Source organism: Rosa rugosa, chromosome 3, assembly GCF_958449725.1.
Source record: "Rosa rugosa chromosome 3, drRosRugo1.1, whole genome shotgun sequence".
Classification (NCBI taxonomy): domain Eukaryota; kingdom Viridiplantae; phylum Streptophyta; class Magnoliopsida; order Rosales; family Rosaceae; genus Rosa; species Rosa rugosa.
The window spans coordinates 49,479,027-49,502,214 of NC_084822.1; the positions used below are offsets into that span (position 1 = coordinate 49,479,027).

The 23,188-nt window shown below is 39.9% G+C and overlaps 2 protein-coding genes, 1 long non-coding RNA gene and 1 pseudogene across 3 annotated transcripts; all 4 read right to left on the minus strand.

The window, feature by feature from the left end:
• Window positions 1-3,554: 3,554 nt before the first annotated feature.
• On the minus strand, window positions 3,555-4,116 carry LOC133736639 (uncharacterized). Its single transcript, XM_062164210.1, has 2 exons — window positions 4,012-4,116; window positions 3,555-3,933 (listed from the first exon to the last, which is right to left on the minus strand). Exons 1-2 carry the CDS (start codon window positions 4,103-4,105, stop codon window positions 3,620-3,622), a joined length of 408 nt encoding a protein of 135 aa, XP_062020194.1. The 5' UTR covers window positions 4,106-4,116; the 3' UTR covers window positions 3,555-3,619.
• A 632-nt stretch (window positions 4,117-4,748) lies between these two features.
• On the minus strand, window positions 4,749-15,372 carry LOC133737881 (proline-rich receptor-like protein kinase PERK3; annotated as a pseudogene).
• Window positions 11,197-12,837, minus strand: LOC133735541 (uncharacterized). Its single transcript, XR_009859093.1, has 2 exons — window positions 12,383-12,837; window positions 11,197-11,684 (listed from the first exon to the last, which is right to left on the minus strand). It is a non-coding gene; the product is annotated as an uncharacterized LOC133735541 (long non-coding RNA).
• Window positions 15,373-15,429: 57 nt separating the features above from the next.
• On the minus strand, window positions 15,430-18,641 carry LOC133735987 (ribonuclease TUDOR 1-like). The gene has a single exon (XM_062163423.1). The coding sequence runs from the start codon at window positions 18,383-18,385 to the stop codon at window positions 15,596-15,598; it is 2,790 nt and encodes a 929-aa protein (XP_062019407.1). The 5' UTR covers window positions 18,386-18,641; the 3' UTR covers window positions 15,430-15,595.
• Window positions 18,642-23,188: the final 4,547 nt, after the last annotated feature.

Here is a 23,188-nt window from a genome sequence, read left to right on the forward strand (position 1 = left end):
AGATCAATTATGTCTACAAATGTATTCATATACATCATCACATTCGATCAAAATCTAAAGTCGTAATAGATATGTAAATACAACTTATTGCACTAGCTTATCCGAGAATAAAAAAACTTATTGCAACTTACAAAGCTTAAACCTCCCAAAAAGAGACATAGTTGATGTTTCATTTACTAGTATCAACTCCAAATCTTCACCCAGCTCCAACAAGGCATTATTTTGCACAGTAGTCTGACATTTACTTTCATGCGTATCCAAAGTGTTGCTAAAAACTTGTTAAGTTCATCTGATATTCTCTCTGCTGGTAACAAGAGAATCCAGCCTAGCTTGCGAGCTCCATATTTAAAAGCACTACATTTTCGATAGAAGCTACATGTAGAAAACACATGAATCATTACCATGTGACAGCACACAGAGTGAACGAGCAGCTAGTAGTTATAGTACTCCAGTAAAATTCCATGACAACAACAGAGAGAGAGAGAGAGAGAGTGAGAGAGAGAGAGAGAGAGAGAGAGAACAGGGGAATACCTCTATTGACACTACGGCCAAGGTGGTTGTTCTCTTTTAGTGGATCAATTATAAGGAACAAACTCGTAAGTTTGTCTCACACCCCTTTGATGGTACACAGTTTCTAATAAACTCTTCACCTAGCAGTACATCATCCCCTCTATTATCTGGTACTTCAGCTTCAGAGAGAGAAGAAACTTAGAGACCAGGACAATACAAAAGAGCCATCCAACATTACAGGCACAAGAGATATCTCTTACCCACAATATCAGGTAGGGAGGATTTGTAAACTGGTCCATTTAAACTTACACAGTATTTCTCCCAATCAAATTTGCTGAAGTAATCCAAAAATCTGTAGAGGACCTACAAAACAGTGACACATATTAAGTAATGTGCTTAAACTAGGCGATCAAACTTAAATGCTTTACCATGAGAAAATTATATGAATTCTCATAATGGAGAATAGAGCCCTTACCAGTACAATAGAAAAATGAAAGTAGTCAGTTTCACTACTCAAAGCAAGAGATAAACCAAATGTTTGCAATAGATTATTTATGGCGTATGTACCTTCAGTGACTTGCCATGACACTCCAGCTATAGCACTTTTAACACTTTCAATTACATGACCCAATTTGATAATCTGATTCCCCTGCAAAAACATAAGGTAGGTTGACGAATGTCCTAATTAGTATAACTAGCAATGCAAAAACTATAAAACAATAAAATGATAGACATTAACCTCAAGCTGTGCAGCTAAAAAAGCCTTGACTCTCTAGGAAAGAACAAAATACTGCAAGGTGAGCATATAAAAAAGCCTCGATTCTCTGCAAAAGAAAAAAATGGGGGGAGTACCACCTTCAAAAGAAGGCAATTGCTTATCTTCTCTTTGATTGGTTCCTCCACTAGTTGCAGCCAGCATAATAAACAAATTATTGCAACCACTGAACTCCAATATCCAAACGAGAAACATTTTATAATTGACAACCTGGGAAAACAAAATTACTTTCAAGTTTGCCCTTATCTTCCCCACTTTAGACAATGCATATGCTGATGCTAGTGATATTCATGACATGGGGGTCAACAGAGTAAATTAGATAGCATGAAATATACAGAAGCATCAAACATGCATAAATCATTCCGAGATCGACACACATACTTGAGCATTGATAAATGAGACTTGTGGAGAAATTCGAAGAAGCTACCGCTAGCTAGAAGAATAAAAAAGAAAAGGTGAAATTCTCAGATAGTCTTGAGATGAGAAATTGTTTACGGCGGTGCGTGTGGGGCGTCCTGCGCAATCCAAAAACTAGAAGTAAGAGAAGGGTGTTGATCCACCGAATCGAAGCCCCAACAACATCTGATGATCGATCGTTGTCGAAACCCCCGGTAGAGAGCATCGGATCCCGAATTCCGTGATCTTCTCCTTGAAGGCTAGATATAGATATAGAGGAGAAGATGAAGCGATCCAAGGTGAGCGAGGTTACAGAGGCCAAACATGGACTACGTCTCTGAGAAGATTCAGCCTTCAATAATCTCGTTTCAAGAGAGCTAGGTCATATTTTGGTAAAGTGATCCAGAGTGCGTATTGTGGATATTGGGTGGGTTTCAACTTTCAAATACAACAAACAAAGTACAATTTTGGAACAAATTTTGGTTTTCCTGTCATCACCCATTCTTTTCATCTGACCAAACACGAAGACCCATGCTTTTGCTGAACAAGAGATGTAATTTGGGGGCAAAACCCGTAAATATTTGTAACCAACCAATCCCCAGCGTACCAATTATGAATAATTTAATCAAATATGAGCATTGGGCCACCGAATGTTGGTGGCATCTCCATAACAACTCACCGATCAAATTACACGGTGCAAAACTGTTCAACATACACACCAATTCAGAATAGTGCCCAAAATTGGTGTCCTATAGTCCATTTTGTAGTAGTGTCTCTACTAACCAATTGTCTCTGAAGCAATTGGGAATCCGTCCCCACTATAGCTGGGAGAAGCATATTTGTTATCACAAATTTAAAGGCCTTTTTACATGCCACTGCCTCAGCTATGTTCAGGTGATAGCAGACCACGCAGAGGCTTACCACCGCCTGCCAACATAGTACCCTGCCAATCTCTTGCAACGAAACCAGCACTGCCCTTCTTTGTTGCTCATCAACATTTATTTTAAAACATTCAACCGGATCGAGCAGTCCATCTAACTGCTTGTGGCATACGAGCTCCACTGCTACTAGATTTCAAATTAAGGAACATTCCCTTTTTCATCGTTGGTCTTAAGGCTGTCAATTTCGACACGACTCGAAACCCGCACGAAATGAAGCGGGTTGAACCCGCACGATTAAAAAGTAGGTCAGCCGTGAGTCAACCCGCTATGACCTATTTAATAAATGGGTCGGCCACGGGTCAACCCGCCAACACGAAGAGAACCCGTATAACCTGATTATGCTATATTTCTTCTTGAAATTTTGGATGTTGGGAGTATTTGATAATAGGATTAGACAATTTGAAATATTTTGTTTTATAATTATTGGATTTAATTATTTATGAATTATATATAATTATTTATATTTTTTATTTTGTGGAGTTTTTAGTGAATTTAATCAATTTATGCATTTTTTTAGTTAAATAGGTCGCATTGTTAACCCTTAAATGAGTTATTTTGTCTAACACGACATGACCTATTTATTAAATGGGTTAAGCGGGTTGGAAACGGGTAACCCGTTTAATAAATAGGTTGGGTTTGGGTTTAAATTTTTGACACGATTACTAAATGGGTTGGGTTTGGGTTTGTATCTTGTGACACGACAAATACCTTGACCTGACACGACCCATTGACAGTCCTAGTTGGTCTATGTACATTAATTCTCTTCCTAAATTGATTGACTACGTACAACTAATCTATGTATTCGATGATTAATTTCTGACGATTAGACTAGTCGGTCTCTGAATTTACTTCGAATCGATCTCATTTACTTTGAAAACTAAAGTTCTCACACATATACTTCATGAAAATAGTTCTCACTACAAGGTAGGGAAACAAAGTCACTTAAACCTAAATCGTACATCAAAATGCGAAAGTACTACATTAAGAACAATTAGATTCAGGAGCAAGCAATTTGGGAGGAGATTGGATTGAAAGAAAATGAAGTGTCCCAAGCATAGATGAAGTTGAAACCTCCATTGGCATAGACAGGTTGACCATTCTTGACCAGACACTCACCACCAGATACACTTAAAATGGAAGGATCAATGTCTTCAACAGTTTGAAATCCATCGCAGCCTAGTTTAACATTCAGTTGAGAACATGAGCAACCATTCGCGATCGTCACATTCCATTCTGGCTTGTTTTGGATCGACTTTCCCGTCTGAGATTGTTCAATTGAGATATCCTTCACAGAGCAACCAAAGCACTGGCCTGCACAGAAACTTGGATTAAGTACTGCCGATGCATATATAAATTACTCGCTAGGCCTTAAAAATGCCAAGAGATTACCTCCAACATTGAGACCGAAGAGGAAAACTGCGCAGAGAAACTGCTTCATGATGTATAGCTGCTGCTGCTGCTGCATTTGAACACAGAACTTCATGTTTGCATAACCTGCTCAACTAATAGAACTTGAGAGAATAACCTTTCATATGCTAAATTTGTGGCACTTTTTCATGTCACGTCTTCATTATGTGTGTGTTCATTGGAGGGGTTGACATCAAAAGTGCCACAAATTTAGCATGAAAACTGCCACAAATTTGGCCAAGTGGTCGTTTTTGAGTGTGAAACTTGGAGAAAGTTAAGAATAAAAAAAAGAAAGCTTAGGGAACCGAAATTCACATCAAAAACTGCTTTTCCTTGGAAGGAAGTAACATGGGAGGCAAATATTGTTCTAGGGATGTCTAGGTTTCAAAGGACTTGGCAGATTGTAAAATGTTTCCAAATGAGTGAGATGTGTTGGTTGGACTGGAGGAAGGTCAAATTGGACAGAAAACAGGGGAAGTGCTATGTTTCTTGAAGATCAGTTGCTTTTGGAGCAGCACAGTTTATGACTTTAATGGAATTTGGGAGATAATTTTATATGGATGCAACGGATGGAACATGGAAGTGTCTAGTTTGATTTCCAACTGGAATCACCTTCATTGGGCACCTATAACTTGATGGGAGACAATTTTTATATGGATGCATCAAAGAATCTTTGTTTTCCCAAAAAAAAAAAAAAAAAAAGATTGCATCTAAGAAGCTTTAGTTTGAGAATTTATATCTCAATCCTTCATCATGTAGAGACAGTTGTAACACAAGATAGATCAAGGTTTCAGGAACTATATTGAATACAGTTTAAATCCCAATAAAAGACATGACAAACCAACTTTTCAGTTTATTGATATACAGAACACAAAATACATGTACTTGGTCAAAATAATAATAATACATGTACACAGAGATTTCCTACAATAAATGATGTCAATTTTGTTCCCTCTGCCAACTCCATCTAGGAGCTAATAGGGGACTAATGCGAACGATAGATTTTGATATGAACATACAAGCCACCAGATCCAATCAAACTTTAGTATGGAAAAGAAACACTTAAATGGTTGCTGATTCAACTCAGAGGAAAGCTCACTTACCTACCTGAACAATAGATACATTCAATCTACCAAATGTACAGGTAGAAGTGGTGTTTCCAAGTAAGCATGCCAATAGCGTCTGTGGTTCAGCAAATTAGGGAGCATACAGGGTGGAGAGTGGAAGAAATTGGCATTGTTCAAGAATCTGGGAATCGGTTGTCAAGAGCTTTTACCAAAGTGTCGGGTGTCTTTGTTCATTCGCCCGTGTTCAATATCTTGAGTGGTTTGGTGGCCTTTACTACTGGAGGCAGATTGGTGCAGGCCAAAATCAGTGCTGAGCCCACTGGTCTCACTACTTCCTTGATCTGGCTCTTGGCTTTCTAGTGCTAACTTTCTAAATTTCAACATTTCTTCCTTGTATTCACGAGTGTGTATTGTGTGCTTTCAGAGGAACTGTATATCATACTTTGACCTGGGATAATTCCTTCATTTAATTCATCTGGAGAAAGATTGCCTTCCAAACCTCGAACTACCCTGCTTTTGATCAAATATTAGAATAAAATGCCAAAGGCTGAAGTATGGTGTTTATATGTATCAGTTTCATACATAATCAGCATTTGGAAAGTCACATTAGTCACGCATTGTTCAAGTTTTGCCGTTAAATGAGATAACTGTTTTTCCTACTATAAAGTCATAAACAAGAATGCAACATCTGAGTGGAAGAGGGTTTCCTTTTCCACCATAATTTATCAAATACCTCCATGGATACAGTAATCACACATCTTGACTACCATTTGTAACTTCTTTGAAAGTTTGGAGGCTCTTATGTTATGGCTATTCCTAAGTGCTAATAGTTTGAACTACTCAAGTAAAAGCCAACCATAAAACCAAGAGAACCTACCAGGGATTGGTGGTTTGGTCCTAGGCCTATTGTCAGTTGGTCTCGACTGATGTAAAACAAAAACTAAACGGGTCGTTTTAGGAGAAGGCAATTTCAAAGATGATCTAAAACAGACGCTTGTGTTGTAAAACTAACATAGAAAGTGTTTCAGAAAATGGAGAGAGCTTTGCTTCTAAGAACTTGAGAGAGAGAGAGTTTAGATGCAGATAATAAGTGTAGTATTTTCTGTTTTTTCTCCTCATAACATGGATGAGAAATGGACTACATATAGTGGAAGATAGGGAACATGTAGCCTAAAGTCCTCCATAAAACAAGGACCCCTAAAGTCCTCCATAAAACAAGGATTCCTAAAGTCATCCATAAAACATGGAAAGGGTAAGCCTATAACAACATAATGATTTACCCTATATCTATTTACATGATATAGCCATAATGATTTACAACACTCCCCCTTGGATATTTCATGTCAATAGTGTTGCATGGGTTGTGCGCTTCTAAGTTGTCTCATCAAAAACCTTGCCAAGTAATAAAAACCCTGTGGGAAAAAAAAACCTTGGTCGAAGGAGAAAAAGAGCACAACGCGTATGAGTGTGGAGTAGTAATATCACAGCTTCGGAGATAAGTGGAGTCTTCTTATTAGCATCATAAGTAGGTAGTATGTCTACGAGAGGGATGCATTTAGATTTGCTACACCAAAACCTTGCCCGGTAAACCCAGTGGGAGAAACCCGTGGTCGAAGGGAAAAGATGAGCAAATGCATATATGTCAAATCAAAGCATCTTCAGGATGTAGTATAAGTGGGGTGACCATTCTAAAGATGTGCCTCGTTAAAACCTTGCCAGGTAACAAAACCCAGTGGGACAAAATAACCCTGGACGAAGGACGAAAAGAGTACACGATGGTCAAGTGTATATGCTTCGGGATACTCCCCCTGATTTCGACTCCCCCTGAAAATTACATGTTAGGTAATTCAGATAGTTTACGTAGACCAATACCTTGAACATGCTTCTGGAATGTAGACTTTGGTAGTGACTTGGTAAAGAGGTCTGCACGATTATCTTCAGATCGAATCTGCTTGACTTCAATCTTCTGATGCTCCTGTTGTTGCTGATTGAAGAAGAACTTCGGTGCAATATGTTTGGTGTTGTCTCCTTTGATGAAACCCGTCTTCATCTGCTCTATGTAAGCAGCATTATCCTCGTAGATAATGGTTGGTTCATCAGTGGTGGAATGCAGTCCACATGTGCTTCGAACATGCTTTGTAACGGCTCTTAGCCATGTACATTCACATACTGCTTCTTGAAGAGCTAGTATCTCAGCATGATTCGAAGAGGTAGCAACAAGTGTCTATTTCGTAGACCTCCAAGAAATTGCAGTATTCCCAATGGTAAAGACATAACCAGTTTGGGAACGTGCCTTGTGCGGGTCTGATAGATAGTCTATATCAGCATATCCAACAAGGCGAGCATCATTCTGAGGATCAAGGGGGTTTGATCCATTCCTTGATGCGTAGGGATAGAATAAGCCCATATCCGTTGTACCTCTAAGGTAGCGGAAAAATGTCTTTCATGCCATTCCAGTGGCGGCGTGTTGGCGCAGAGCTATATCTAGCTAACAAGTTCACATCGAATGAGATGTCCTATCTAGGGCATTGAGCCAAGTACAATAATGCGCCTATTGCACTTAGATATGAGACTTCTGGTACCAATATCTCTTCGTTATCATCTGCAGGATGATACGGTTCTCTCTAGACTTCAGACGACCATGGGTGTGCTTGCTTTTATCCTCATTAAAGCGTCTTAACATCTTCTGGATGTAATTTGGTTGATGGACCAAAAATTCATCTGCACTGTGCTCGGGCTCCGAGACAATGATTTGTTCTCCCAAGGTCTTTCATCTCAAATTCTGACTTCAGGTGCTTTGCGGTTTCTTTGATTTCTTCAGGAATATCAATCAAATTCATGTCATTGACATAGACCGCACAATTGCAAACCCGGAACTTGTTTCCTTCATAAACACGCATGGGCATAGTTTATTATTCACATATCCCATCCCGATCAAATATTCACTTAGACAGTTATACCATCTCCGTCTAGATTTTTTCAATCTATAAAGTGAACGCCTCAAAACTAATGGAGAGCGTGTTCCGTGGTCTAGAACTATTTGCATCGGGTATCATAAGTCCTTCAGGAACTTTCATGTATATCTCTGTATTGTGATCCCTATGGAGATAAGCTATGACCACATTCATAAGCTGCATATTCAGTTTTTCAGAAACTACCAAACTGATAAGGTAGCGGAACGTTATGACGTCCATTACTGGAGAATACGCCTCCTCGTAATCAATCACAGGGAGTTGAGAAAATCCTTGCGCCACTAGACGAGCCTTGTATCTTACAATCTCGTTTTCCTCATTACGCTTCCTTACAAATACCCATTTAAATCCTACAGGTTTAACATGGTGAGGTGTGGGAACGACAGGTCCGAACACTTTTCTCTTTGTCAAGGAATCTAATTCGACCTGGATTGCTTCTTTCCATTTTGGCCAGTCGTCTCTACGTTGACATTCATCAATAGAGCAAGGTTCGATGTCATCGCTAGTTATAATTTCGGTAGCTACCGCGAATACAAATATATCATCGATGATAATCTCATTCCGATTCCAAATCTCACTTAAGCATGCATAGTTTATCGAGATTTCTCTATTCTCGTGAGTGGGTTCAGACGTTGGAGCGTCCCCCCAACGTTGTCTCTTCTAGGACGGACCCATAATCTGGAATTATCTCGTGAGATGGATCAGTTGAGATCGCGATGTCTAGTGGATTCGTTTGTGCTGGTTTTACCCTCTTCCGGGGATAGGAATCCTTCGAACCTAGTGGTCTACCTCGCTTCTGGGCAGGGACATGTGACTGGTTAGCCGCCATGGTCGTACCTCGTCCATCCGGGATAACGCGTCCTACAGGGACATCTATTCTTGCAGGCACATTTGCAGCAGGTATATGTGATCTCGTCACTTTAGCTAGATCAGAGAAAGCGTCTGGCATATTTTGGGCTACACTTTGTAGATCTAGAATTCTCCGCACTTCACTATCGCATTGTGCGGTTCGGGGATCGAGATGAGACATAGTGGGGACATTCCACGTCAATTCACGTCGTTCATCAGGAACGGTAACGTTCTTATCTCCCCCTAACGGCGGGAAGACTGTCTCATCAAAGTGACAATCTGTAAACTCTCCGGCATTATCAGGTCTTATGGACTTTATGGGATAATCCGAGTGGTGATCCACAATTTCATGATATGGGCGAGAGTTTAGCAAAAGCAGCATTTTCTTGTGGACAATAGTGTAACATGTGATCACTTTGTCGATACATCAACCACAACCATGAAATATTTAAATTGTCCGCATGGTGGTTGGAAAGGTCCACAAATTTTCCTTGCATTCTGCGCAGAAAAATGGTGTGTGTATATACTAGTCTTTGCACATGATGGTCTAGAGTTTAACATTCCTAACGAGCAAGTTTGGCGTAATGTGTTACTAAACACAGGACCCTTATTCAGAAGGGGATGCCCGTGTGATAAGTTGAGGATACGGTGCATCATACTTTGACCTGGGTGTCCCAAATGGTCATGCCATAGCAAGTAGTTGCTCGAATTGGTTAGCTTCTGGCTAACAAATTTCAATTTCTCCAATATACGCTTCTGGCCGCACATTCAGAGGTTATGCAAAGATATTACACTCATTTTTCTTAGGGGTTTCAACGTGATAAATGTTGGTTCGAATATCCTTAATACTCAATAACGTTCTTCTGGAACGTGGAGAATATAAGGCCTCATTAATGGTAAATTCAGTACCATTGGACAACATAAAGTGGGCTTTGCCATAGCCCTCTATCAGGTTGGATTGGCCTGATATGGTTGTCACAGAGGTATGCATGGGCAATAAGTTTGAAACATATCTCCGATCTCGGAGTATGGTGTGCGTAATAGCACTTTTAACCGGACAACAAACTTCCCCACAGAATATGCCTATTCATTTATTTAATTCAATGGATCACATGTATGAATAAGTTTATTGAATTAAATATATTCGAACATAACCACATTTCTATAATCCAAAATAATTGAAAACATAAATCACCAAAATCCGAAGATGTTTCATTCATTAAGATGAAATAGATATGGCACAAGGGGCCAATTATACCCATGTCTTCGAGTTCTAATCCTCGGTATGTTCAGTAACTGCCTGAAAATCCATGATCTCTAGTGTGGAATCGATAGAAAATGACCCTTTAATAAAGTTGGTATTTCGAGTTCTGCGACTGGCGTAATACTCATCTACTGCTTAGGCTATCGCACAACAGGTGCGGGACCAGCAGTCAATTCCTCCACATTGATAACAAAGATCATGCTGATCGATTCTGGTGGCAGCGGGCCGGACCAGTGTTCCTTTCAAGTCGGGCTTGCTGAGTTATGGCATCATGGTTCCTACCACGTGGGCCTTGGCCACGTGGAGCCTGATTACATGGCCTCTTGGGCTTTGGCCAAGTGGCAGACGGTCATATGGGCTAATTTCGTTCTGCCAATCATGTCTTGCTTCAAGCAAGAAAATGGTCATTTGATGGTGAAAGTGCTCTTCTAGAGCGACCCAAAGAATCTGTGTATCCTCTTCATCGGATACTCAACTTGGAGTGTTTTCTCCATATGTTTCCTTTGAAAATTATGGCACTCATATTAAAAGCCTCAATGACGACATTGTTAGCATTGATTGTTGATCTCATCTTCTTTGCAGTTAGATGAATTATCACATCTTGAACCACTTTAGATAGTTTCTTCCGGAAACCTCCAAAGAAACAAAGTCAAGTTTGTTGAGATTTGGTATTTCTTACAGGAAAGGAACAAATAATCTTAGTGATTTGGGTAATATCGTCCATAAGCAACTAATAGGAACTTCAGGTTCTATAACATGGTATGAAAAATCGGATTAAACATGTAAAATCTACTGGTTTTATCATGTGTGGTGAATTTATGAAGGAAACTTCAAGTTTCTTAAATGACATTATCGAAACTACAAGTTCGATATGTGTATGAACTACTGGTTCATTTAGAACTTCTAGTTCATTAGGTACCTGCATTTTCTACACATATATTCTAGTGCGAAAATTTAGACAAGTAACACAATAATATTGAATAGAGCAAATTGAAATAATATCTCACAAATTGAATAAATGGAAATCACAAATCAATTGAGATATTAATTGCATGCTAGTAATATAACATATTAATTGTCACACAATTATGTGAATAAATGCTTCTGGCAATTAATTACACATATGAAATATGGTGAATTTATTTGCAATAGCCATAATGACATGTACATTGTCTGGGTTCAAATCTCAGTAGAATCAAATCATTTTTCCTTTTATTTGATTCTGCTGGACCAAAGGAATGGGCTTAATAGTGAAGCCTATCGGGCTTAGTCTGCGGGCTTGTGACCCGGCCTTTCATGCGTAATTTAAATGGTGTGTGAGGCCTGCTGGGCTGCTAGGTCCCGCAGAGGGAGAGTGGGCCTGCTGGGCTCAAGCTGGTCTGCCAAGGAATGAAAAGTTATTACTCAACCCTTTTGGTAACTCCAATTAAATACGACCAGGTAAGAGTATGAGGTTTGGGTGGAGCGAGGCTCTCTTAAGTACACAGCCTCATTGTATCTTGCCTAGACATCACATCGAATTGGGTGAGCCTACTTGGAAAGATTCATAATATTTCAGTGTTGTCAAAACTACAGGTTCGATACTATATGTGAACTTCTGGTTCAATATTTATGTATGAAATTTTGGTTCAATGTTTATGTGTGTGAACTTCCGGTTCGTTAAGTACCTGCATTCCGCACATATATATTCTAATGCAAAGAATTTAAGCGGGTAAAATATTTAAATTTAATATGAGCAGGTAACACCACAAAACATTATCATAATAAATAATGAAGGAAAGATGTATCATTATCACAAAGTCCAAACAAGTATTTATAGATATTTGTCACAATATACATGAATTAATAGCTAAATTAAAAAGCTATTGATTTTCCTTTTACTCATTCCATTATGCCAATTATAGTGCAAGAGAAATAAGTGTCTCTCATAGATGATTAAGTTAAACTAGATGCTTCAATAAAAGTCATAAATCGTGATTGCAGCTTCTACTGAATAGCAGTCGAAAAACAAACCAAAATCCCAACCAAAACAACCCAGAAAAATATGAAAAATTATAGAGATGCAGTAAACACACAGAGGCTCTAGCATACAAAATTTGGTGAATTTTGGAGTTGAATTACTATTTTAAATAAATACGGGAACACAGAGGACAGAAGGTAAACTGAAACAGTAAAATCTGTTTTTGCTTGGAAAAACATACTTGGTTGTAGAGCTGGTAGATTGATGTTGATTGAATGATGAACCTCTTCTTTTCTGCAACCCAAGAGTTATTCACCTCTTCTCTTGTCGATCGGCAATCCGAATCCTAGAGCTAGTCGTGCTGATAACGTGTTGTAAAACTAACATAGAAAGTGTTTCAGAAAATGGAGAGAGCTTTGCTTCTAAGAACTTGAGAGAGAGAGAGTTTAGATGCAGATAATAAGTGTAGTATTTTCTGTTTTTTCTCCTCATAACATGGATGAGAAATGGACTACATATAGTGGAAGATAGGGAACATGTAGCCTAAAGTCCTCCATAAAACAAGGACCCCTAAAGTCCTCCATAAAACAAGGATTCCTAAAGTCATCCATAAAACATGGAAAGGGTAAGCCTATAACAACATAATGATTTACCCTATATCTATTTACATGATATAGCCATAATGATTTACAACAGCTTGAACCATCCTTCCAAAGTAATAGCCTGGCATAGCTTATGATACACTTAAACAAAGACAAAATTTTAATAAACACACCAACTATATATGTATATATTTATATATAAAGAGGGGTCCTACGAGACTCCATACTCACAGAAAGATATTTGAATTGTAAAGAAAAAGGAGGATGTAAACAAGACAAATACACCTATCGCATCACCTCAAACTAACTTCGGAACTTTGTAAGATTACCTGGCTCATTCTTGGCCGACGGCAGGCAGAATGACGCACACAAGCAGCAGCGCTGGCAACCATACAAGCCATTTCGCTGGAGTTGTAATCATTCTGCAACCTTGCATCAACAAGACCATCAAAGTTTCCCTTTTCCAATGCTTGCGCAAGCAAAGGCCTTGCCTGAAATTCGATAACAGTGTCTATAATCTTTCCGTGCCATTCAAGCTTCATAGTTACAAAAAGTTTCACAGGGAGAGAGCAGAGCAGAGAATTCTCCATGAAAGCATATAGCAAGATTTGACGAAAGAAGGCCATAACAGTAAAACGGATGGGTCATGAAGCAACTACGTTATCTTTTAATAAGATACAGCCATATTACCACAAACTGATGCAGATGAACTGCCAAGAATTAGTAGTGAAAATATTGTATACGCACCCACTCAACCATGCTATCATCAGTGAAGGAATGAGTTTTATCAATGGGTTGGCGTCCAGTAATCAACTCCAATAGCACAACCCCGAATGAGAAGACATCTGATTTATCACTGAGCTTTCCACTGGATGCATATTCAGGAGCTAAGTATCTGAATATTTACAAACAAGTAACAGATGAAACACTGTTATTAGTAAATCAATCACTACAACCTTTCAGTACAAACTTAGACTGCATGGAACCTATAAATCAGTGTTGAATAATGCAGACTATATCGATCTTACCCAAAAGTTCCCATAACCCTTGTGGAGACATGAGAATGTATCTAAGGCCAACTTGGCAAGTCCAAAGTCTGCAACCTGAAAAAAGAATACATACAATACATTATACGTGTTAATATTATCTGCATCTGATAAGAAATGAAAAATATATTCAATAACTCCTCTTAAGAGTATATTGTCTTGTTTGAAAACAAAGCAATATTAATAGGAAAATTTTACATTTAAAGTTATCCCATAATAGCCAACTAACACAGATTTCTTTGCTTTTGACATAGGCAGTGGCAGAGGAAGGAAAACGCAGTCACCAAGGATCACGATTTTGGTGATATAGTAACAACTCTGGATTCTCTCCTTTTCTATTTCAATTGTAGTTATAAGCAAAACAAAGTCATCAAAGATTTTCATCCCATTACCAAATTGACCATCATGTCTTCAAATTAAGTGTCTAATTTTTTACATAAAGGGTTTGTTTTTCAGACCTAGTGTTCATGAGATTACTTTAGTCATCAAGCTTTATAGCTTTGTGACCAACTATGCAGCAACAACATCATGAGCTTTATACATTTGAAGTGTATGATGAATCATATCAAAATGTGAAAGCTATTACAACCTACCTTTGCCTCAAAGTTGTCATCAATAAGAATATTGGCAGCCTTGATGTCACGGTGTATGATCTTGGGATGACCTGAAGATATCGCTCAAGAGTAGGCAACTTGCATGTCAAATAGCAGCCGAGAAAAAGGCAGTACGTTGGGCGAATGCAAGCCTCTAAGCTAATAAATGTCACAATCATACCTGCATAAAAAGTTTTAATTAAGTACAAAACCAACAGGGAGAAATTAAGGCTAAAGCGGGTAGATTACATCACTATATGGCAAAAACAGAAACTTAATTCATAAGCTGCATCAGTGTGATAGAAGCAAAAATGGCCCTACTCTTGTCCGGTGATGCTAAATTTCGTTGTAATAAGTTGACTTTTCACATGCAATGAACAGCTTTAAATAGTAAGGTGCAAAATCAAAATATAGCGAATACAATTTTCATTGAAAATAAACGAGTGAATTACTCACTATAATATCACAAAAAACTGCATTGCATTAACTTTTGTAATGTGGGCTTTCTAAGGATGCTACAGAAGGTCAGTTAGATCCAATAATCACATGACAAAAGATGTATATTTTCATGACCAGTGAAACAAGTACACTGCCTGCTCTCATCATCCTTCGCATTGTTAAGAGTGATTCAAGGGGGAAAAAAAAAACAGCAGTGGGTGACCACAAACTGTTTAGGAAACCGACAGCACCTGGTCCAGGATTAAGGGATCAAAACAGCACACTAGTGATTGTATAGTCTCTCTCTAATTTGGACTCGTAGTACGAGGTAAGAGCAATGCTAAAAAAGAATATCTGTAGTGTACCAAACGTGGATCACGCTGTAGTGTGCCAAATGATAAGTTCACTATGTTGTATTGTATATCTAGCTGAACTTCGTTTCCTGAAAATAAGAAAAAAAGAAAGAAAAAAAAGAGAAACATCTATAGAGTAAATATACCAGTGTGACTCCAAAGCGTCAAACACTGCTATACAAAATGGCCAAGCAAACATGTAAATAATGTAATAGGAAGATGAATATAAGGGAATTCTGTATGTAGGAAACTTTATAGAGATCAAGTACGAATTCTTAGATTGGAAACATGGTTTTCATTTAATTAGACTGAAGCAAATAAATACAGATTGTTTCTGGTCAAACCTCAACAAACCAAAACCTGATCTTACTCTTGTGTCTAACTTATTTAGAACTTAGTTTTCATTGATCATTAGTATAACATCATCGCTTGCCAGCAGTCCTTGTAATGGGACGAGCCCTGTCCACATGAGCATAAATATCTCCATCTTCCCACATGCCTCGCCGATAGGTCCTTGCTTCTTCCTGGAACTCTCTCAAGGTTTCGGAAGACTTCCAAAATTTCTTCTCTTTGTCCAGGCTAGCAAGTCCCTCTCGAACCATGGCAGCATTTATACTCATCTCATCATCACCTGCCTCAAGAGTTACCATAAGAGCTGGTCCGGTTCCCTGCCCTTTAACAACTTTTCCTTCTGAAAGATCCCTTCCCTCAATCAAGGCCCTGAACTTTATGGAACTGCTCAATGTTTGCTCACTCAAGAACTCTGCTGCTTCTTCACCAAAATTATCCTCCAAGCTTGGGACCTTAACATATGCAAGGCTGCACAGTTGGGCGAGGCCAGGTGCAGTGGCAAGAGAAGAGTCGAGAGGCCGTAACTGACTGAAAGGGACAGCCTCTTGATTACCGTAATCAATGTAGAACACTTCATACTCGTCTTGAGAGGATTCTACAGCTGCTCTAGGAGCATTGATAATCATTGCACGGTTCCAAGAATTGTCTGCACTAAACTGAGCAAGGACAATGTCTCCCTTCTTAGGCTTGAAATCAGTATCGGTTACAGGATCAGATTCTTGAAGATTCAAAGAAGCAAGCTGTTGCTGAATAGAGGCAGTGTTTTGGTCCTCAGTTGTCTGAACATAAAATTTACCGCTGTCCAAAATCTCTGTAACTACAACATTTAGCACCTTTTTCTGTTTCTTGGAAACTTCCTGTCCTTGATCATACTTCTCCCAGATTTTCAATTTCTGCTGTTTGGCAGATTTTTGAGCTTGTTCAAGAAGGTGAGCATCCAGAATCCTATCGCTGTTGCCAAAGGGAGTATATTTTGCAAGGCCAGCTCCAACGAGAGCAATTGACATATTGGTCCCCGATTCCCATAAAGTTCCCAAGAAAGTTCCAGTTTTGTCAACACTCTCCACCTCAATCTCAACTTCTCTCTGCATTATTCTTCGCCTCATGACTGCAATTGCTTCATCCGAAAAGGGCTCCTCACGACGGGGACATCTCACACCTGAGAAAGAGAAGGAAATGCTGCATGTTTCCTTGGGAAGAAATAGCTTAAAACGATGACCACTAAGGACATATTCCACAATGGCAGGAATTTTCCTATTTCGCTGCAAGAACGGCAAGAACTCGCTTGCTTTCTTGGCAGGTTCAGTTGTCAAGTCTCTTGTGTGCATGACTGGGGCTTCCTTGGAAGAATGTATTCCTTTATTGCCGGCAATAGCACGCGACTCAGCAGCAAGAAGAGCATCATAATAGTGCGATCTCTCCTCAAAATCTCGATGTTTAACAACGGTGCCAAGGCCACGTGCAACCATGAGCTCAGCAACATTCCCCCCAACCTGCCCACTTGCATCTTTCTCCACAGCCTTCACAAAGACTGATCCAAAATCCATTGCATCTCCTTGGCCAACCTTCCTAGAATACTCCAATTGAACACTCACTTGGCTACCAATAAGGCGTGTCCTCAGCAACTCCTTTGCTTCGCGTGCATATGGAGCCGGCTTTTCATCTCTACGAGGATTGTGCATCTTCGGACACCAAATACTAGAAAGATTGACTCTCCTCTCTGCTAGTGGACTGCCAGATGGAAGAGAATCATCAGCCACAATGATGCAGTCCCCACTCACAACCTCCACAACCTTTCCTGTGAAATTCTTGTCATGAATTGGCTTTGAACCTGTAGCTGGGGGTACGTAATTTGTCCACATCCTCAACTTGCTTTTCTTAGCTTCAAGCTCTGCAGCCTTGAGCTGTTTCTTTGCATCTTCCTCCATCAGGTTTGCACTCCATTCGACATATTTTGCATAACCATTCTCCACAAGCTCCAGCCCCAAGTCCTTTTCGGATTCTCCATCGGGGTAATACACTGACCCAATCAAATGATTCAAATTTCTGAACTTGTCAACACCTTGCAGAACAATATGTACATCCCTGTTCAACACACGAGCTTCTGTAAAGAATTTAGATTCCAATGCAAACGCTTCAGCAACTGCGACAGTTTCTTTTGTTCCATGGCTCCTTTTCATGGAGGGGGCCCGAGTTCCTGCAACGAATACATGGACAAACTGAAACTCCGGAAGCAAGTAAACCCCCAATGTGCTGCCATCACGAACTTGCTCCACAATAGCCTCCATGGGCTGGCCCTTGTTTTCTGCTAACAGACTCATTGCATCAAAGTTGTTGTTGGGAGGTAGACACCTAATAGATTCCTCAGCAGCACCCGGAACCTTGGTCCAGCAACCAAGACCTTCAGTCTTTGCTTTCTCTTCGAGGCTAAGAAGTTCTTCAAGGTAAGGACTAACTTCTACTATCTGTTTCTGTTGTCCCTGTCTCGGACCTGTTGGCTGACTCTGTGGCTCCCTGACCTTTGCCCAGCCTTGAGAAACAACAACCTTTGCGACATTATCGTTGCTCTTGGCAAGGAAGACAGAACCGAAATCCCGGTCTATGGATTTTATAACATAGTCCACCTTGAAGACAACCTCCTCTCCTAAGCAGAGCTGCCTCAGAAACTCTCTGCTGTACCATGCAAAGGGATCATCAACGCCGCCTCTTCGGGCCAACCTGGGCGCCATAAGTGAGGACAGAGTGATTGTTTTTTCTCGTGGGATTCCGGTCTTGTCTGGGTTGAGGGCCATGATCACAAGGGTATCCCCTGAAGTAACCGCCTTCACTTTTCCTTTCAACCATCCTGCTGATGAGGCCATCGAAACTAATCAAATATTGAGAGAGTGTTTGTATTAAATGTTTTTTTTTATGCATTGCTTGTGGAGTAATCGAGGTATTTATAAAGGGACAGGGGAGTTCGTAGACCTTGTAAGGTAAGGACTAAAAATCCTATCTTGGTATGGAAACTTTGGAAGAGAAGCAAAACCAATTAAGGACAGGACAGCAATCCTGATCATAGTTAGATACTGATCATTGTAAATAAAAGATTTCCCGACTATTTTGAGATTCACTCCAGAAGGCTAGGAGACACATTTTTTGTTTTTTTTTTGCAGTCGATTCCAAATGTAAATATGATTTCTTTGCAAAAAAAAAACAGAAAATACCAACGCTTTGTTTTTGGTGATAAAGAAAAGAGAACATACCAATACCTATGGCTACCTGAAGAATATTGCAATGAATGAATCTGCAGTGGTGGACGAGTTCGCCCACATCTGATGCGATGGAGGCTTCTGTTCCGGCGACGGTGGTGTCGCCTTTCACCCAAAAACTTTTAAGTTTTTATTTTTATTTTTTTGAGGAGTTCATTTTTTAATGTTGATTCTGTTGTAAAACGAACATAGAAAGTGTTTCATGCAGAAAATGGAGAGAGCTTTGCTTCAAAGAACTTGAGAGAGAGAGAGAGTTTAGATGCAGAGAAGGAGTGTAGTATTTTCTGTATTCATCTCATAACATGGATGAGAAATGGACTACATATAGTGGAAGATAGGGAACATGTAGCCTAAAGTCCTCCATAAAACAAGGACCCCTAAAGTCCTCCATAAAACATGGAAAAAGGGTAAGCCTATAACAACATAATGATTTACCCTATATCTATTTACATGATATAGCCATAATGATTTACAACACTCCCCCTTGGATATTTCATGTCAATAGTGTTGCATGGGTTGTGCGCTTCTAAGTTGTCTCATCAAAAACCTTGCCAAGTAATAAAAACCCTGTGGGAAAAAAACAACCTTGGTCGAAGGAGAAAAAGAGCACAACGCATATGAGTGTGGAGTAGTAATATCACAGCTTCGGAGATAAGTGGAGTCTTCTTATTAGCATCATAAGTAGGTAGTATGTCTACGAGAGGGATGCATTTAGATTTGCTACACCAAAACCTTGCCCGGTAAACCCAGTGGGAGAAACCCGTGGTCGAAGGGAAAAGATGAGCAAATGCATATATGTCAAATCAAAGCATCTTCAGGATGTAGTATAAGTGGGGTGACCATTCTAAAGATGTGCCTCGTTAAAACCTTGCCAGGTAACAAAACCCAGTGGGACAAAATAACCCTGGACGAAGGACGAAAAGAGTACACGATGGTCAAGTGTATATGCTTCGGGATACTCCCCCTGATTTTGACTCCCCCTGAAAATTACATGTTAGGTAATTCAGATAGTTTACGTAGACCAATACCTTGAACATGCTTCTGGAATGTAGACTTTGGTAGTGACTTGGTAAAGAGGTCTGCACGATTATCTTCAGATCGAATCTGCTTGACTTCAATCTTCTGATGCTCCTGTTGTTGCTGATTGAAGAAGAACTTCGGTACAATATGTTTGGTGTTGTCTCCTTTGATGAAACCCGTCTTCATCTGCTCTATGTAAGCAGCATTATCCTCGTAGATAATGGTTGGTTCATCAGTGGTGGAATGCAGTCCACATGTGCTTCGAACATGCTTTGTAACGGCTCTTAGCCATGTACATTCACATACTGCTTCTTGAAGAGCTAGTATCTCAGCATGATTCGAAGAGGTAGCAACAAGTGTCTATTTCGTAGACCTCCAAGAAATTGCAGTATTCCCAATGGTAAAGACATAACCAGTTTGGGAACGTGCCTTGTGCGGGTCTGATAGATAGTCTATATCAGCATATCCAACAAGGCGAGCATCATTCTGAGGATCAAGGGGGTTTGATCCATTCCTTGATGCGTAGGGATAGAATAAGCCCATATCCGTTGTACCTCTAAGGTAGCGGAAAAATGTCTTTCATGCCATTCCAGTGGCGGCGTGTTGGCGCAGAGCTATATCTAGCTAACAAGTTCACATCGAATGAGATGTCCTATCTAGGGCATTGAGCCAAGTACAATAATGCGCCTATTGCACTTAGATATGAGACTTCTGGTACCAATATCTCTTCGTTATCATCTGCAGGACGATACGGTTCTCTCTAGACTTCAGACGACCATGGGTGTGCTTGCTTTTATCCTCATTAAAGCATCTTAACATCTTCTGGATGTAATTTGGTTGATGGACCAAAATTTCATCTGCACTGTGCTCGGGCTCCAGGTCGAGACAATAATTTGTTCTCCCAAGGCCTTTCATCTCAAATTCCAACTTCAGGTGCTTTGCGGTTTCCTTGATCTCTTCAGGAGTATCGATCAAATTCATGTCATTGACATAGACCGCCACAATTCTAAACTAGGAACTTGTTTCCTTAATAAACACGCATGGGCATAGTTTATTATTCACATATCCCATCCTGATTAAATATTCACTTAGACGGTTATACCACCTCCGTCTGGATTGTTTCAATCCATAAAGTGAACGCCTCAAAACTAATGGAGAGCGTGTTCCGTGGTCTAGAACTATTTGCATCGGGTATATTAAGTTCTTCAGGAACTTTCAGGTATATTTCTGTATTATGATCCCCCTAGAGATAAGTTATGACCACATTCATAAGCTGCATATTCAGTTTTTCGGAAACTACCAAATTGATAAGGTAGTGGAACGTTATGACGTTCATTACGGGAGAATACGCGTCCTCGTAATCAATCACAGGGCGTTGAGAAAATTCTTGCGCCACTAGACGAGCTTTGTGTATCACAATCTCATTTTTCTCATTACGCTTCCTTATAAATACCCATTTAAATTCTACAGGTTTAACATGGGGAGGTGTAGGAACAACAGGTCCAAAACACCTTTCTCTTTGTCAAGGAATCTAATTTGACCTGGATTGCTTCTTTCCATTTTGGCCAGTCGTCTCTACGTTGACATTATCAACGGAGCGAGGTTCGATGTCATCGCTAGTTATAATTTCGGTAGCTACCGCGAATACAAATATATCATCGATGATAATCTCATTTCGATTCCAAATCTCACTTAAGCATGCATAATTTATCGAGATTTCTCTATTCTCGAGAGTGGGTTCAAACGTTGGAGCGTCCCCCAACGTTGTCTCTTCTAGGACGGACCCATAATCTGGAATTATCTCGTGAGATGGATCAGTTGAGATCGCGATGTCTAGTGGATTCGTTTGTGCTGGTTTTACCCTCTTCCGGGGATAGGAATCCTTCGAACCTAGTGGTCTACCTCGCTTCTGGGCAGGGACATGTGACTGGTTAGCCGCCATGGTCGTACCTCGTCCATCCGGGACAACGCGTCCTACAGGGACATCTATTCTTGCAGGCACATTTGTAGCAGGTATATGTGATCTCGTCACTTTAGCTAGATCAGAGAAAGCGTCTGGCATATTTTGGGCTACACTTTGTAGATCTAGAATTCTCCGCACTTCACTATCGCATTGTGTGGTTCGGGGATCGAGATGAGACATAGTGGGGACATTCCACGTCAATTCACGTCGTTCATCAGGAACGGTAACGTTCTTATCTCCCCCTAACGGCGGGAAGACTGTCTCATCAAAGTGACAATCTGTAAACTCTCCGGCATTATCAGGTCTTATGGACTTTATGGGATAATCCGAGTGGTGATCCACAATTTCATGATCTGGGCGAGAGTTTAGCAAAAGCAGCATTTTCTTGTGGACAATAGTGTAACATGTGATCACTTTGTCGATACATCAACCACAACCATGAAATATTTAAATTGTCCGCATGGTGGTTGGAAAGGTCCACAAATTTTCCTTGCATTCTGTGCAGAAAAATGGTGTGTGTATATACTAGTCTTTGCACATGATGGTCTAGAGTTTAACATTCCTAACGAGCAAGTTTGGCGTAATGTGTTACTAAACACAGGACCCTTATTCAGAAGGGGATGCCGGTGTGATAAGTTGAGGATACGGTGCATCATACTTTGACCTGGGTGTCCCAAATGGTCATGCCATAGCAAGTAGTTGCTCGAATTGGTTAGCTTCTGGCTAACAAATTTCAATTTCTCCAATATACGCTTCTGGCCGCACATTCAGAGGTTATGCAAAGATATTACACTTATTTTTCTTAGGGGTTTCAACGTGATAAATGTTGGTTCGAATATCCTTAATACTCAATAACGTTCTTCTGGAACGTGGAGAATATAAGGCCTCATTAATGGTAAATTCAGTACAATTGGACAACATAAAGTGGGCTTTGCCATAGCCTTCTATCAGGTTGGATTGGCCTGATATGGTTGTCACAGAGGTATGCATGGGCAATAAGTTTGAAACATATCTCCGATCTCGGAGTATGGTGTGCGTAATAGCACTTTTAACCGGACAACAAACTTCCCCACAGAATATGCCTATTCATTTATTTAATTCAATGGATCACATGTATGAATAAGTTTATTGAATTAAATATATTCGAACATAACCACATTTCTATAATCCAAAATAATTGAAAACATAAATCACCAAAATCCGAAGATGTTTCATTCATTAAGATGAAATAGATATGGCACAAGGGGCCAATTATACCCATGTCTTCGAGTTCTAATCCTCGGTATGTTCAGTAACTGCCTGAAAATCCATGATCTCTAGTGTGGAATCGATAGAAAATGACCCTTTAATAAAGTTGGTATTTCGAGTTCTGCGACTGGCGTAATACTCATCTACTGCTTAGGCTATCGCACAACAGGTGCGGGACCAGC

Bases quoted from the DNA above. Each gene is read 5' to 3' on its own strand.
- LOC133736639 (XM_062164210.1), bottom strand. From the start codon at position 4,105: ATGAAGTTCTGTGTTCAAATGCAGCAGCAGCAGCAGCTATACATCATG. The intron at 3,934-4,011 runs GTAATCTCTTGG...GTTTCTGTGCAG, and splicing joins CTTCGGTCTCAATGTTGGAG to GCCAGTGCTTTGGTTGCTCT.
- LOC133735987 (XM_062163423.1), bottom strand. From the start codon at position 18,385: ATGGCCTCATCAGCAGGATGGTTGAAAGGAAAAGTGAAGGCGGTTACT.